The sequence below is a fragment of the Copidosoma floridanum genome, unplaced genomic scaffold, assembly GCF_036245765.1.
Source record: "Copidosoma floridanum isolate Cflo_tuat_1 unplaced genomic scaffold, Cflo_Japanese_pri ptg000015l, whole genome shotgun sequence".
NCBI lineage: Eukaryota > Metazoa > Arthropoda > Insecta > Hymenoptera > Encyrtidae > Copidosoma > Copidosoma floridanum.
The window spans coordinates 555,990-570,302 of record NW_028321892.1 but is presented as its reverse complement, the minus strand read 5'-3'; the positions used below and the strand labels follow the sequence as shown (position 1 = coordinate 570,302).

The window sequence follows — 14,313 nt, the reverse complement described above, 5'->3', positions numbered from 1 at the left end:
TTAATGCAGATGTCCTTCTGCCACAAATATTATGCGAAAGAAGGGTAGACGTAGTGCTTACGAGCGAGCAGTACAGAAACTTGATGCGGCCTAAGTGGTTCAGCAACGCAACGAATATGTTGGCCATTTCAGTTTCAAGACCAGACAAAATCTGCCAAGATGCAAGCGGATCGGAAATTCATTTTGCCTGGTTGAAAAGTGGAGGTATCACATATGTCAGCTATTACTTTTAACCAAACACTGGTATCGAGGAATACAGGAAAAGAACAAATTACCTTGAAGATACCATCAGGGATGGTATGGAAGGCGACCTATTGGTCGCTGAAGACTTCAATGCAAGACCAGTAGAATGGGGAATGTCTGCAACGAACTTAAAGGGCTAAGCAGTCCTAGATATGGTGGCGAGGCAAGGACTGGTCGTTGTAAACGAAGAAAGGATCACGACTTTTCGAAGGCCGGGATTTGGCGAATTAATACCAGACATTACACTGGCTTCGAAGAGCCTTGCGCCAAAAGTGAAGAAATGGTAGGTAATCGAGGACGAAAATGGCAGCAAAGCAATTACCAATATATCGTCTTCGAAATTACCGATACAATAGACAGAAGAGGCATAGCACGCAAAACAGGATAAAATGTTAAGGAGCTGGACACAGAATGACTAGCGAAAAAAGTTAAGAATGGCATCGCTGCCATCTGAAACGATGAACAAAATCCAAACACAGCAGAACTCCTTCTGTACTCCTACAGAAACTCACCGAGGCAACCATGCAACTCTTTAAAACTGCATGTGAGGCCTCTATACTCAAAAAAAAAAAAGATGGAACGGCAAACGCTCAACTTATTGGTGGAGCAAGAAAATTGCAGAATTAAGGCGCCTATCCCTTAACTATAGATGCCTTTATCAAAGGGCCAGATACAGACAAAGGGCCAGACAAATTTACTCTGAGTACCAGTTTGCAAAAAAGATGATGCAAGCTGCTATCAATAATAGCAAAAAGCAGTGCTGGCAGACTCTGTCTCGGAAAGTAAATAACGACCCCTGGGACGAAGCATACCAGATAGTGGTAGGAAAACTAAGGAGACTTGCACCAACTGCAAACAAAGACGCAGATACCATGAGACATATCGTGGATACCCTATTCCTGACATATCCAGAACTTGAGGATCAAGCAGACTTGAAACTCATAGAAGAGGTACCATTTTTACCCAGAAGAATTTTGAGCTAGCAGCCGGATCGCTTAAGAACCTTAAAGCTCCCGGATGATACGGTATACCAGAAGAAATCATTAAGACAGTGGTGGCAAAACACCCACAGCAACTCTCAAACCTATACAATGCATGTTTGCGGAAGGGGTTGTCCCCTAGAAAAACACATGGCTGGTACTGATCGATAAAGGCAAGGGGGAGACTTACTCTCCGTCATCTTTCACACCCTTATGCATGCTGAATACGCCTGGAAAGTGATACAAAAAGCTGCTCAAGGCCCGTCTTCTACAGGCCTATACAAAACGTGGGAGACTTATCTGACAGGCAGTACGGATTCAGAAAAGGAAGGTATACCATAGGAGCAGTAAAAGAAGTAGTAAAAGCAGTTCAAAATACTCGAGACATATGCCATGGAGCCAGACCCCTTGCTCTTCTGGTGACCTTAGATGTGAAAAATGCTTTTAACTCAGCAAGATGATAGGACATGCTTCAGGCTCTAAAATACGCATTCAGAACACCAGACTACTTCTTGAGAGTATCGAGAGATTATCTCAAGGACCACTTCTTGACCTATACGAAAACAGAAGGCGAAACAAAGAAAAAAATAACTGCAGGGGCATTCCAGGGTTCCATATTCGGACCCGATCTCTGGAATGTGTTATACGATGGACTACTTCGACAGGAAATGCCAGAGGAAACGTTCTTGGTTAGAAACGCGTACGATGCTGCTGTCGTGATCGTCGAACGTACGATGGAACTTGTCCATGTACGACTCAACCAGATTATGCGGAAAGTGGCTCCATGGATAAAGAACCACGAACTCGAAGTTGCAGCAGGGAAGACGAAAATTGTACTATTAACGAGAAAAGAGATAGATACCATCATCTCCCTCAAGGTACAAGAAGAAGAAGTAATGACAAAGAAAGCCGTCAAATACCTAGGGATGACGCTGGATAGAAAGCTTACGTTTTAAAGCCACCTTAGGCAATCAGTGGACAGGGCAGCGGAAAGAGTAGCAGCATTAAGCTGAATCATGCCATTCGTTAGAGGTGCAAAGCCTGCAAAATGCAGGCTCCGTATATCTACGGCCCAGTCTATTATTTTGTATGGGGCTGAGATATTAGAAGACGAGATGAACGTCGAAAAAAAGGCAGTAAGAATCAGCCAAGTTCAAAGAATGGGAGCCCTGAGGATAGCCTTCACCTATCGCACAGTCTCAGAGTCTGCGATAATGGTGATAGCGGGCGTCATCCCCATCGACCTTCTTGCGAGGGAGAGACGATTAAAGCACCTTACGGAGCAGGACCAAGTAAGAATGGAGGCCAAAAAAAATGCCCGTGAAATAACCTAGAAACGCTGGCAACATAGATGGCAAGAGGAATCTAGAGGTAGATGGACGGCACGCCTGGTAAAAGATGTCAAGGAATGGACGGAGTGGAAACATGGAAAAGTAGATTACTACCTGACCCAATTCCTCTCAAATCACAAATATTTCCGTTCGTACCTCAAAAAGATGTGGAAAACACAGACGGCTGCTTGCAAATACTGCAGCTACGACAAAGATGATGCAAAGCATTCATTCTTTGACTGCATTAAGTGGCAAGCCAAACGAAGCGTGCTGCAGAAAAAGATCAAAACTTTCAATCCCGACAACGCCATGGATGAATAAAATGCTGCTTAACGAAAAAATGTAGACTGCAGTAGCCCAATACATACAAACAGTTCTTCGGGCCGAAAAAAAAAAGTTTTCTGGACAACTCAGCAGAGGTAGTGCGAGCGTGGATCCAGTGCCATCAGGGGGGGCGTGGGGTTGTGTTCTTTTCTGTGGTGCCTGATAGTTTCAGGGAGGGTTGGTTACGGGCTTAAGGGGTGGGGCCGCTAGGGCGTGCCCACGGGGCGGTTGGTGTGTGGGATGGGGGCCTGTGAGGGTGCCTAAGCACGTGTAGGAATCCTTGAACCGCTTCGCTCTTATTACCTTTCTACTGGTGAGTGGCTGCGGCCTGGTTGCCCATGATTTTGGTTGCTTTGCGTTCCCCTTTTTTTTTTTTTTTTTTTTTTTTTTTTTTTCTTTTTAGAACTTTAGGGATGTCGCAGCGTGGTGGGCCGTGTGCGGTATTGGGGCTTGCGTAGGTGCTAAAATGTGGGCAGGCTTCTAAGAACCACTTCGCTATATCACCGTCCTACCAATAAGCGGCTGTATCTCAGAGGCTCAAATCTCTGCCCCTTCAGCTCTCTGGTAGGTGCGCTTCTTGCGCCTTTGTTAGGGGTAGCCAGGTTTGGGCACACGCTGAAGAAAATCTGCCTTCTATTTTGCTTCATCCCTCCAAGTAAACAAAGAAAAGTATCTCAGATGCCCAAGAGGAAATAGAAAATATCCTAGAGGACGCAAAAGCTACGAGACAAGTTGGCAACAAAACACTTAAGGAAGCCGAAAATAGGAGCTAATACTCCGAGGCCCCAGCTTAAAGTGTAAATGCAAGAGCCGTGCCAGTTAAGGGGATATGGTCATAACGATTCTGGCACAGAAAAGGGTTCCTATACCCATGTATCGTGCGTAAAGGCATTCTAGACAACCCCGGATGAAAAAAAATAATAATAATAATAATGATAATGATTATGACAATAATTATGATCTTGATGATAAAGATAGTAATTATAATAATAATGATGATAATGACGATAATGATCATAATACTAAAAATGATTATAATGATAAGAAAGATTTTGTAATAAATGTAGTAAGTAAATAATGATTATGGAGATGACAAAATTGATAACGATAATTAAAATCATGATGATAATGACGAGAATGATGATGATAATGACAATACTGATGATAGTATTAACAATTATTATGATAACGTTACAATCATAGTCAAAATAATAATGTTGATAATAATATTAAAAATGACGATAATGATAATGATGAAGACGATGATGATAATAATAATGATATAAAGACGATAATGATGATAATGTTAATAATAACGATACTGATGACAATAATAATAATAATGATAATGATGATAATCATAATCATAATAATAATGACAATAATGATAATAATAATTATACTGATAAAAATAATGATGATGATAATGATCATCATCATGATAATAAAAATGCTAATGAAAATGACAATTATGACTATGATAATAATGATTATAAAAACAATGATAATAATTATCATAATAACGATAAATATAATCATAATATTGATAATAATGATAATGATAATAATGTAATACTGATAGAAATAAATACAATACTGATAAAAATGATAATAATAAAGATGACAATGAGGATAATGATTTTAAAAATCAAAATAATAAAAATCATAATACTGATCATAATAACAGCGATCATATTGATAATGACAATGATAATAGTAATCATAATAATATTAATATATTGTTAGTAATGATGATAATTTTGATGACATTTATAATGTTGATAATGATAAAAATGACAATAAGAATTATGATTATAGAGTTAATATAATAGTATTAATGAGAATAATGATAATTAAAATAATGATGATGAAGATAATAATGATAATGCTCACGATGATAATTACGGTGATGATAATGATGATAATAATGAATATAATAATTATGCTAATAATAATGATAATAATGAATATTAAGATAATGATAATGATAATAAGGATGATAATGATGATGATAATGATAATAATAATAATAAAAATGATAACACTGATGATAATATTAATAGAAATAATAATATGATAATGTTACTTATCAGAATGGTACTTTAAAAATTGTAGTCATGATGTTAATTATAATAATAATAATGTTAATAATAATAATAATAATAATGATAGTGATGATAGTAATAATGATAGTAATAAGAAGTGTCATGATAATATTAATAATCATGAGAGTCATTATTATAGTTTAAATGTTTAAATGATAGTAATAATAATAAAAATGATGATAATGTTAATGATAATAATCACGATAATAATAATAATAATAAGAAAGGCACTGATAAAAATTATAATAATGATAACAATAATAATAATAATAATTTTAATAAAAATAATGATATTGAGAATAAGCATAACAATTCCAATGATGAAAAATATATATTAATAATAATAAAAATAATGATGTTGATTATATTAATGATGATAATAATGATGATGACAATGATAATGATAATTATGATGATTGCGATTATAATAATCATGGTAATAATGATCACAATCATAATAATAATGTTTAAATAATAATAACAATGATGATGCTGATAATAATGATGATGATAATAATGATCATAATAATAATTAATATAGTCATCATGATAGTTATGATAATGATGATAATAAGTAACAAATTATTAATAAATTTGATGTATTAATAATGGTTATAAAAATGGTGGTTACGATGGCGATGATTGTTATAATAATTGTTATGACAATTATGATTATTACAATCATGATAATGATAATGAAAATAATAATAAGGCGGTAATATAAATATTGATAATAATCATGATAGTGATGCTCATTATTATTAAGGTACTGTTTTTCTAATGATCATAAATATAATTATGTCGATGTTAATGATTATGATGATGATAATAATGATGATGAAAATTATTATTCTTATGATAGCGACTATGATAGTGAAAACTACGCTAATAATAATTATGATGATAATAATAATAACATAATTGTAATAATGATAATAATGATAGTTAGAAAGATGAGAACGAAGATGATGATAATAATAATGATGATGACAATGATATTGATAATGATTGTTATAAAAATAATGACGCAAATGATAAGACTGATAATAAAAATAATGATAATGATGCTTATAATCGTAAGATACAGTAAAAGTGCTTAAAATACTGATAATAACGATAATAATAATAATGATGACAATAGTCATAATGATAACAATGTTAATGATAAAAATGTTGCGGATGATAATGCTAATGACGCTTATAAAATTATAAATAATAATACCAATAACAATAATAACGTTTACAATTATGTTAATTATAAAAATAATGTTGATGATGATAATAATAATAATAATGATAATATGGATAATAATAATTATAATTACGATCAAAATGATAATGAACACGATGATAGTGTAATAAAAAAACTAAAGATAATAATAATGATGATAATAATAATAAAAATAATGATAATAATAAAAATGATAATAAAGAAAAAAATGATGTTTATTGTATGTATAATGATAACAAAAGTAATAATAATGATGACAATAATAATAACGATAATAATGATCTTGACGATATTAATAATAGTAATAGTAATGATTATGATAGTAATAATAATGATTACGCTAATAATAATACTGATAATAATATTAATAATAACAATAATGTCGATGATTATAAAGATACTGTAGTAATGGTTAAAATAATGATCCTAATGATATGAATAAAAATAATGACAATTACAATGATGATGATAACGATGATCCTGTTGACGATTACAATAAAATTAATGAAAATGATAATGATAATAAAAAAAGTTTAATAATGATGAAGATTATGATAATCATAACGCTGACAATGAAAATAATTATAATAATAATAATGATAAGAGTAATAATAATAATAATAATAATAAGATGTCATAAATCACAATGATACTAAAATAAATGGAGTAATAATGATGAAAATGATAATAGTAATTATAATGACAATGATCATATTAATAACGTTTTGATTATGTTGATAATAATAAATATAATAATTATAATGATTATGATAATAATAAATATAATAATATTGATCATGATAATAATAACAATAATAATTATAATAATGATCATTATAGTAACGATAATGTTGATGCTGATGATAATACTCATAATTATAAGAAAATTTATTTACATTGATGATCATAATAATACTGTTAAAATGATAGGATTACTGATACTGATGAGTACAACAATAATAATAACTATAGTTGTAATAAAGACAGTTATTATACTAACAATAATAATTATACATATAATAATAATCAGGAGAATAATTGCCATAATATTAATCAAAGTATTAATAATGATATTAATTGTAATGATGTTGCCGACAATCATAATGATAATCACAATGATGATATTAATAATAGTTATAATAATCACAATAACGATATTATTTATGATCATAATAAGTATGTTATTATACTATAAAGAATAGTAATAATAATGATTAAAATGATAATGATGTCGATGATAAGTATAATAATTATAATGACAAAAATTATATTAATAATGATAAAAATGATGATTACGATAAGACTAAAATAAAAAAGTTTATGATAATTAGCATGACAATAATATCAATAAATATTATAATAATGATGTTACCGTTAATAATAATAATTATGATGATAAAAATAATTTTAATATCGATAATAATGATAATAATGATAATAATGATAATGATAATGAAAACTATGGTAATAGTAACAATACAGATGATGATAATAATGATTCCGATGACAATAATTCTAATAATAATAGTAATTAAAATGATAAGGCAAATGATAATACTTATTATAAGTATGATAATAATATTGCTGATAATAGTAACGATACAGTAATAACTGTAAAAATAATAATAATAAAGATAATATTAATAATAATGACGATAGTTAAAATGATTATAACGATGATAATGATAATATTGCTGATGATAATGCTTATGATGCTTATGAAAATGATAATAATAATAATAAAAATAATAATAACGTTTATAATTATGATGATAATAATGATGATGTTGATAATGTTGACGACGCTAGTTATAATAATACAAAAAAAAATGATGACAATAATGATGTTAATAATAACCATGGTCTTAGGATACTAATAGTCGTTATCGCAATAATAATGATAATGACGATAATAAAGGTGATGATGATAAAAATGACGTAAATAATAATAATAAAAAAATTAATAATGATGATAATGTAGATAACGATGAGGATAGTCATTATTATAATGACGCTAATGATAAAACTTCTGATAATGATCATTATAATAATGTTGATAATTATAATATAACTGGTATAATAGTAGATATTTAAATAATAAAAATAATAATGATAGCCATAATAATGATAAAAATATCAATGATCAAAATAAAAGTGTTGTAATGACGGTTTGATAATAATTTAAATGATAATTTTAATAATAATTATAATAATAATAACAATAATAAAAATAATAAAAATCATAATAATAATGTATTGATAATGGTTATAAAAATAATGTTAATCAATATTCATGATGATAATAATGGTGATGTATATTTTAATAATAATAATATCAATCGTATTAATTTTTATAATAATGACAAGGCTGGTGATAGTATATATTATAAAAATGATAAAAATAATGTGAAAAATCTAAATTGTCCTGTAATAATAATATAATAACTATAATTATGATAATAATAATAATAATAATAACAATAATGACGCTAATGATAATAATGATAATTATGATGATAATAATGATAATAATAATTATATCTATGATGTTAATTATAATAACAATAATGATAAAAATAATATTAATGATTATAATAATAAGAATAATAATAAAAATCATAATGATAATGATAGTAATAATAATGTTGATGATGCTGCTAATAAGAATAATATTTATAATAAGAATATAGATGGTGATAATAATTATTATAATAATAATGGTTATGATTTAAAAAATAACAATCTTTGAATAATAATAATTATGATACTAATAATAATAAAAATTATATTAATAATAATGATAATTATAATTATGATAATAATGCATTAATGATCGTAATAATAATATAATGATAATGATAATAATGATGATAATGACAATGATAATGATGATAATGACAACACTTATGTTTGTTATGACGATTGTTATAATAACAATTTAATCATCGTTGAAATAACAATATTAATAAAGATATTAATAATAATGATAATAACGATTATGACGATAAAAATGATAAAAATATTAATGAATTTTATAAAATCAATAATAATGTTGTTGATAATAGTGTAATAGTAAAAGAAATAAGGATAATAATGATAAAGATAATAATGATTAAAATGACAATAATAGTAATACTATTAAAAATAATAATAATTAGAATCATAAAAATAACAAAAATAATAATATCAACAATTACATTGAAAATGATGGTGATAAGAGTCATCATGATGATATTGTTATAATGCTAGTAATAATGATAATAATATTGATATTGTTAATGTTCTTAATAATTATTTTTATGACAAGAATCATAATTGTAACGGTGATATGATAGCTTAAATGGTCATAATAAAAAGTAAAATAATGATAATAATTACGTTAATGATGATGCTGACGATGATGATAACGATGATGATAATAATGATAGTAATAACAGTTATAATTTTGCTGCTGATAATAATAATGATGATTATAATAATATTAATAATTATAAGAATATTAATGATAATAATAATATTTATAATGATAGTAATGATCATGATGCTAAGGATGATAATAATAATGGAGATACTAATAATAATAATGATATCAATAATGTTGATCAAAATAATGATGATAACGATAATGATAATGATAAAAAAAATGACAATAATAATCATGCTGATGATAATAAGGTTGATACTAACAATTATGATGATAATAATGATAAAAGTCATGATGATAATTATGATTATAATAAGAGTAATAATAATCATCATTATGATAATAGAAATGTTAATATTACTAAGAATAATGATAATTATAGAAATATTCATGATTACAATGATGATAATTATGTTAAAACTAACGATAATAATGATAATAGTGTTAATAATAATAAAAATAATTATAAAGATAATGATAAAAATGATAACGCTAGTGATAATTATAATAAAAATAATATTATGATAATGTTACTAATCATGATGATACTTTTCAAATAATAGTCATTATAAAAATTATAATAATAATAACAGTAATGATGATAGTGATAATATTGATAATAATAATAATGACAATTTTTATAATGATATTTATAACAATGATATTTTTATTTAAAGCAATATTATTTTGATGATAGTAATGATAATGATGATGATAATGATAATAAAAATGATCATAATTCTAATGTCGATAATAAGAATAGCGCTGGTAATAATTATAATAATAATAAAAATAATTAGGATATTTAATATAGTAAAAATAAAGATAATTATAATATTAATAAGAATAAAAATGATGATAACAATAGTGATAATGATAAATATGTCAATGGCAACAATAAAAACGCTGATAATAGTTATAATGATGATGATAATGAGGAAGATAATGAAGATTATAATAATGATAAATGTGGTTATAATTATAATGATGATAATAATCATACTTATAATAACAATGTCTTAATGAGAGTAATAATAAGTATGCTGTTAATAATGATGATGATGATAATAAACTAAATTATAATAATTTTAATAATCATGATAATTACGATGATGATAATAATAATTATAATTATTATGATTGTAAGAATGGTGATAATAATATTCATAATAATAATAATACTGATAAAGATAATGATTATTACCCAACAATAATGATTTTGATATATAAATAATTGTTAAAAGGATGATGTTAATGAGTATAATAATAATAATAATAATAGTAATAATGATAATTATAATAATGTTCATAATGATGAACATGATAAGCAGAATATTATAATACTAAAAATGATAGCAATAAAAATTAAAATGATAATAATAATAATAAAAATAATAATGACGATAATCATAATGATGATAATGATAATAATGATAATAGTCATAATTAATATTCTTATAATGATAAGGATGACTACAATATTAATACTTATGTTGATGCTTGTAATAATAATTATAATAATAATAATAATAATGATACTGATAATGATAATTAAAATGTGGGTGATTATAATAGTACTGCTATATCTAAAGTAATAATCATAATAACGTTTATTATGATTATGATGAAGATGGAAATAGTGCTGATAATGATCTTAACAATGATGATAAAGATAAGAATGACGCTGATGATAATGATGGTGATAGTAAAAATAAGAAAGATAATAATGGTAATGGTAATTATGATAATGACGATGATAGTAATAATGATAATGATAATAATGATAATGACTATAATAATAATAATTACAATAATCATAATAATTATAGCGATGATAATGAGGATAATAATTACAAAAATAATTATTATAGAAAAAATCATCATAACAAAAATAATGGCGATGCTAACAATAACAATAATGATAAGAATGTCCAAAATAATGACACGTTTAATAATTAAGATTTTAACAATGATTATCATGATAATAATATAAATAACGATGATGATGATAATGACAAGGATTATAATTATAATAATGATAGTAAAAATAGAAATAATAATAATTATAATGATAATTTATAGAATAATAATAAGTTTTAAGTATTCATATTGCTGTTAAAGATGATGTTGACGTAATAATAATACTACTTTAAAAAAAATGTCGATAGTAATAATAATGATAATAATGATCATTATGATAATATTAATAATAGTTATAATAATAATAACAATGATAATAATAATAAATATGATGATGATAATAATGACGCTTGTAATGATAATAATCTTAATAATAATGATAATAATATTATTATAATAGTAATAAAAATAATAAAAATAAAGAATATAATGATCATAATAAAACGGATAACTATGATATTTATATTAGTGATGATAATTTTAGGAATATTACGTTTTATAATAACAATGATGCTCATGATAATGATGCTATTAATAATGATGATTGTTATGATAATATTAATAATGATTATACTCATTATTACGAAAACAATATAATAATAGTAAAAATAATAATGATAATGACAATAATTATGATTATGATAATATTGATAACAATGTCGATTCTTATGATAGTAATAATGTTAATTATTATAATTATACCATGCAAATCGTTGTTATAAGAAAAATTCTGATGATACTCATAAAGTTGACGATCACAATAATAAAAATAATCATGATGGTAATAATGATAATTATAATCATAATGATATTGATAATAATAATAATTATGATAAGTTTGTTATTAAAAAAGTAGAAATAGAAATGCTAATAATTAAAATAAAAATAATGTTGATAAAAAAAATAATGACAAAGATATTAATAATGATATTTTTAAAAATATAAATGATTTTGCTGATAATAACAATAAAAATAATAATATATATAATAATAATAAAAAAAAACATGATTGTTATGTTAATATAAAAAATAACAACAGTAATGATAATAAAGATGATAATGATGATAACAAAAATGATTGTAATCATAATATTATTGATAACGATTATCATTATCGTTATGATGATGAAATAGTAATAGTTATAATAATACTGATGATAACAATGATAGTGATAATAATAAAATTAATCATGATGACAATATTGATTTAAATAATAATAATAAGGTTAAAATAATAATAATAGATATAATAATAATTATAATTATACTAATAAAAACAATAATAATAAAAATTATTACGATAATAATTGAAATAATAACGATGATAACAATATTAATTATAATAATAGATTTAATATTATTGATTATGATGCTAATTATCATGAAGATAATATTAATGATAATAATTATGTTGATTATCATAATAATTAATGTAATGATAATAATAATAATAATAATAATAATAATAAAGTTAATAATCACGATAGTACTTTGATAATTAAAGTTATGATAATAGTCATAATGATAACAATGATTATATTGATAATGCCTATAATAATGTTGATCATAATAATAATAATAATGATAATTATTATAAGAATGATAATAATAATAATAATAATGACAATAATAATGATAATGATGATGTTAATAATAAAATAGATGACGATAATAAAGATGATAATAATGATGATGATAATGATAATGAATACAATGATGATAATAATAATGGTTGAGATAATGATAATGATGATGATGATAATAATAATATTGATGATCATGATAAGGATAATAATAACAATAAGATTAAGGCTTAAAATAATAATAGAAATGATGATAATAAAGATAATAAAGATAATAATAAAGATAATAATGATTATGATGATAATAATAGTAATAATACTGACTATAATGATAATCATGATAAGGATAATAATAATTATAATGTTTATAATGATAAAAATAATCATAATAATAATAAAAATAATGATAATGTTAATAAAAATTATAATCACAATAATGATAATACTAATAAGGATGTTGATAATAATGATGATTATTAAGATGATGATAATAACGATGATGCTAGTAATAACAATAAAAATAATATAATAATAATGATAAGAATCCTGATAATTATAATAATATAATAAATAATAACAATAATGATAATATTGATGATGATGATAATAAGAAGTGATAATAATAGTAATAATAATAATAAAAATGATAAGTTTAATAATAATAATAACGATGATAATACTAATATTAATGAAAATTATTTAAATAAAAATTATAACGACAAAAATTATTTGAATAATTTGATTTATAATTATAATGCTTATAATAATGATAATAATAATGTTGATGCTTCTAATAATAAAAACAATGATATTTTAATAATAATGGTAGAGATAATAATAATAATAATGATTACAATAACTATCATAATAATTTTAATAATAACAATGATAATGATAATAATAATGCTATTAATAATGATAATGATAATAATGATAATAATAATAAGAGTAAATATTATAATAACGACGATGATAATGATGATAATAATAATAGTAATCAAAATGATCATGATTGTTATATGAATAATGACAATACTGTTGATAATGAAAATAATAATGATGATTATAATATTGATGATAAGGATGATAAGGATAAAAATAATAATAACGGTAATAATTATGAATGTTATGATGATAATACTGATACTAATATCGTAATTATTGACATAATT

General features: G+C 24.7%; 1 protein-coding gene across 1 annotated transcript; it reads left to right on the top strand.

Annotated features, from left to right (window-relative positions):
• Nucleotides 1-2,239: 2,239 nt before the first annotated feature.
• Nucleotides 2,240-2,875, top strand: LOC149374703 (uncharacterized). The gene is made up of 2 exons (XM_089592260.1): nucleotides 2,240-2,515; nucleotides 2,558-2,875. The coding sequence occupies exons 1-2, from the start codon at nucleotides 2,240-2,242 to the stop codon at nucleotides 2,873-2,875; spliced, it is 594 nt and encodes a 197-aa protein (XP_089448386.1).
• Nucleotides 2,876-14,313: the final 11,438 nt, after the last annotated feature.

Excerpts from the sequence above, each read along its gene's own strand:
- LOC149374703 (XM_089592260.1), top strand. The coding sequence starts at position 2,240 with ATGCCATTCGTTAGAGGTGCAAAGCCTGCAAAATGCAGGCTCCGTATA. Across the intron at positions 2,516-2,557 it reads ACCTTACGGAGCAGGACCAA|AAACGCTGGCAACATAGATG; the intron begins GTAAGAATGGAG and ends GAAATAACCTAG.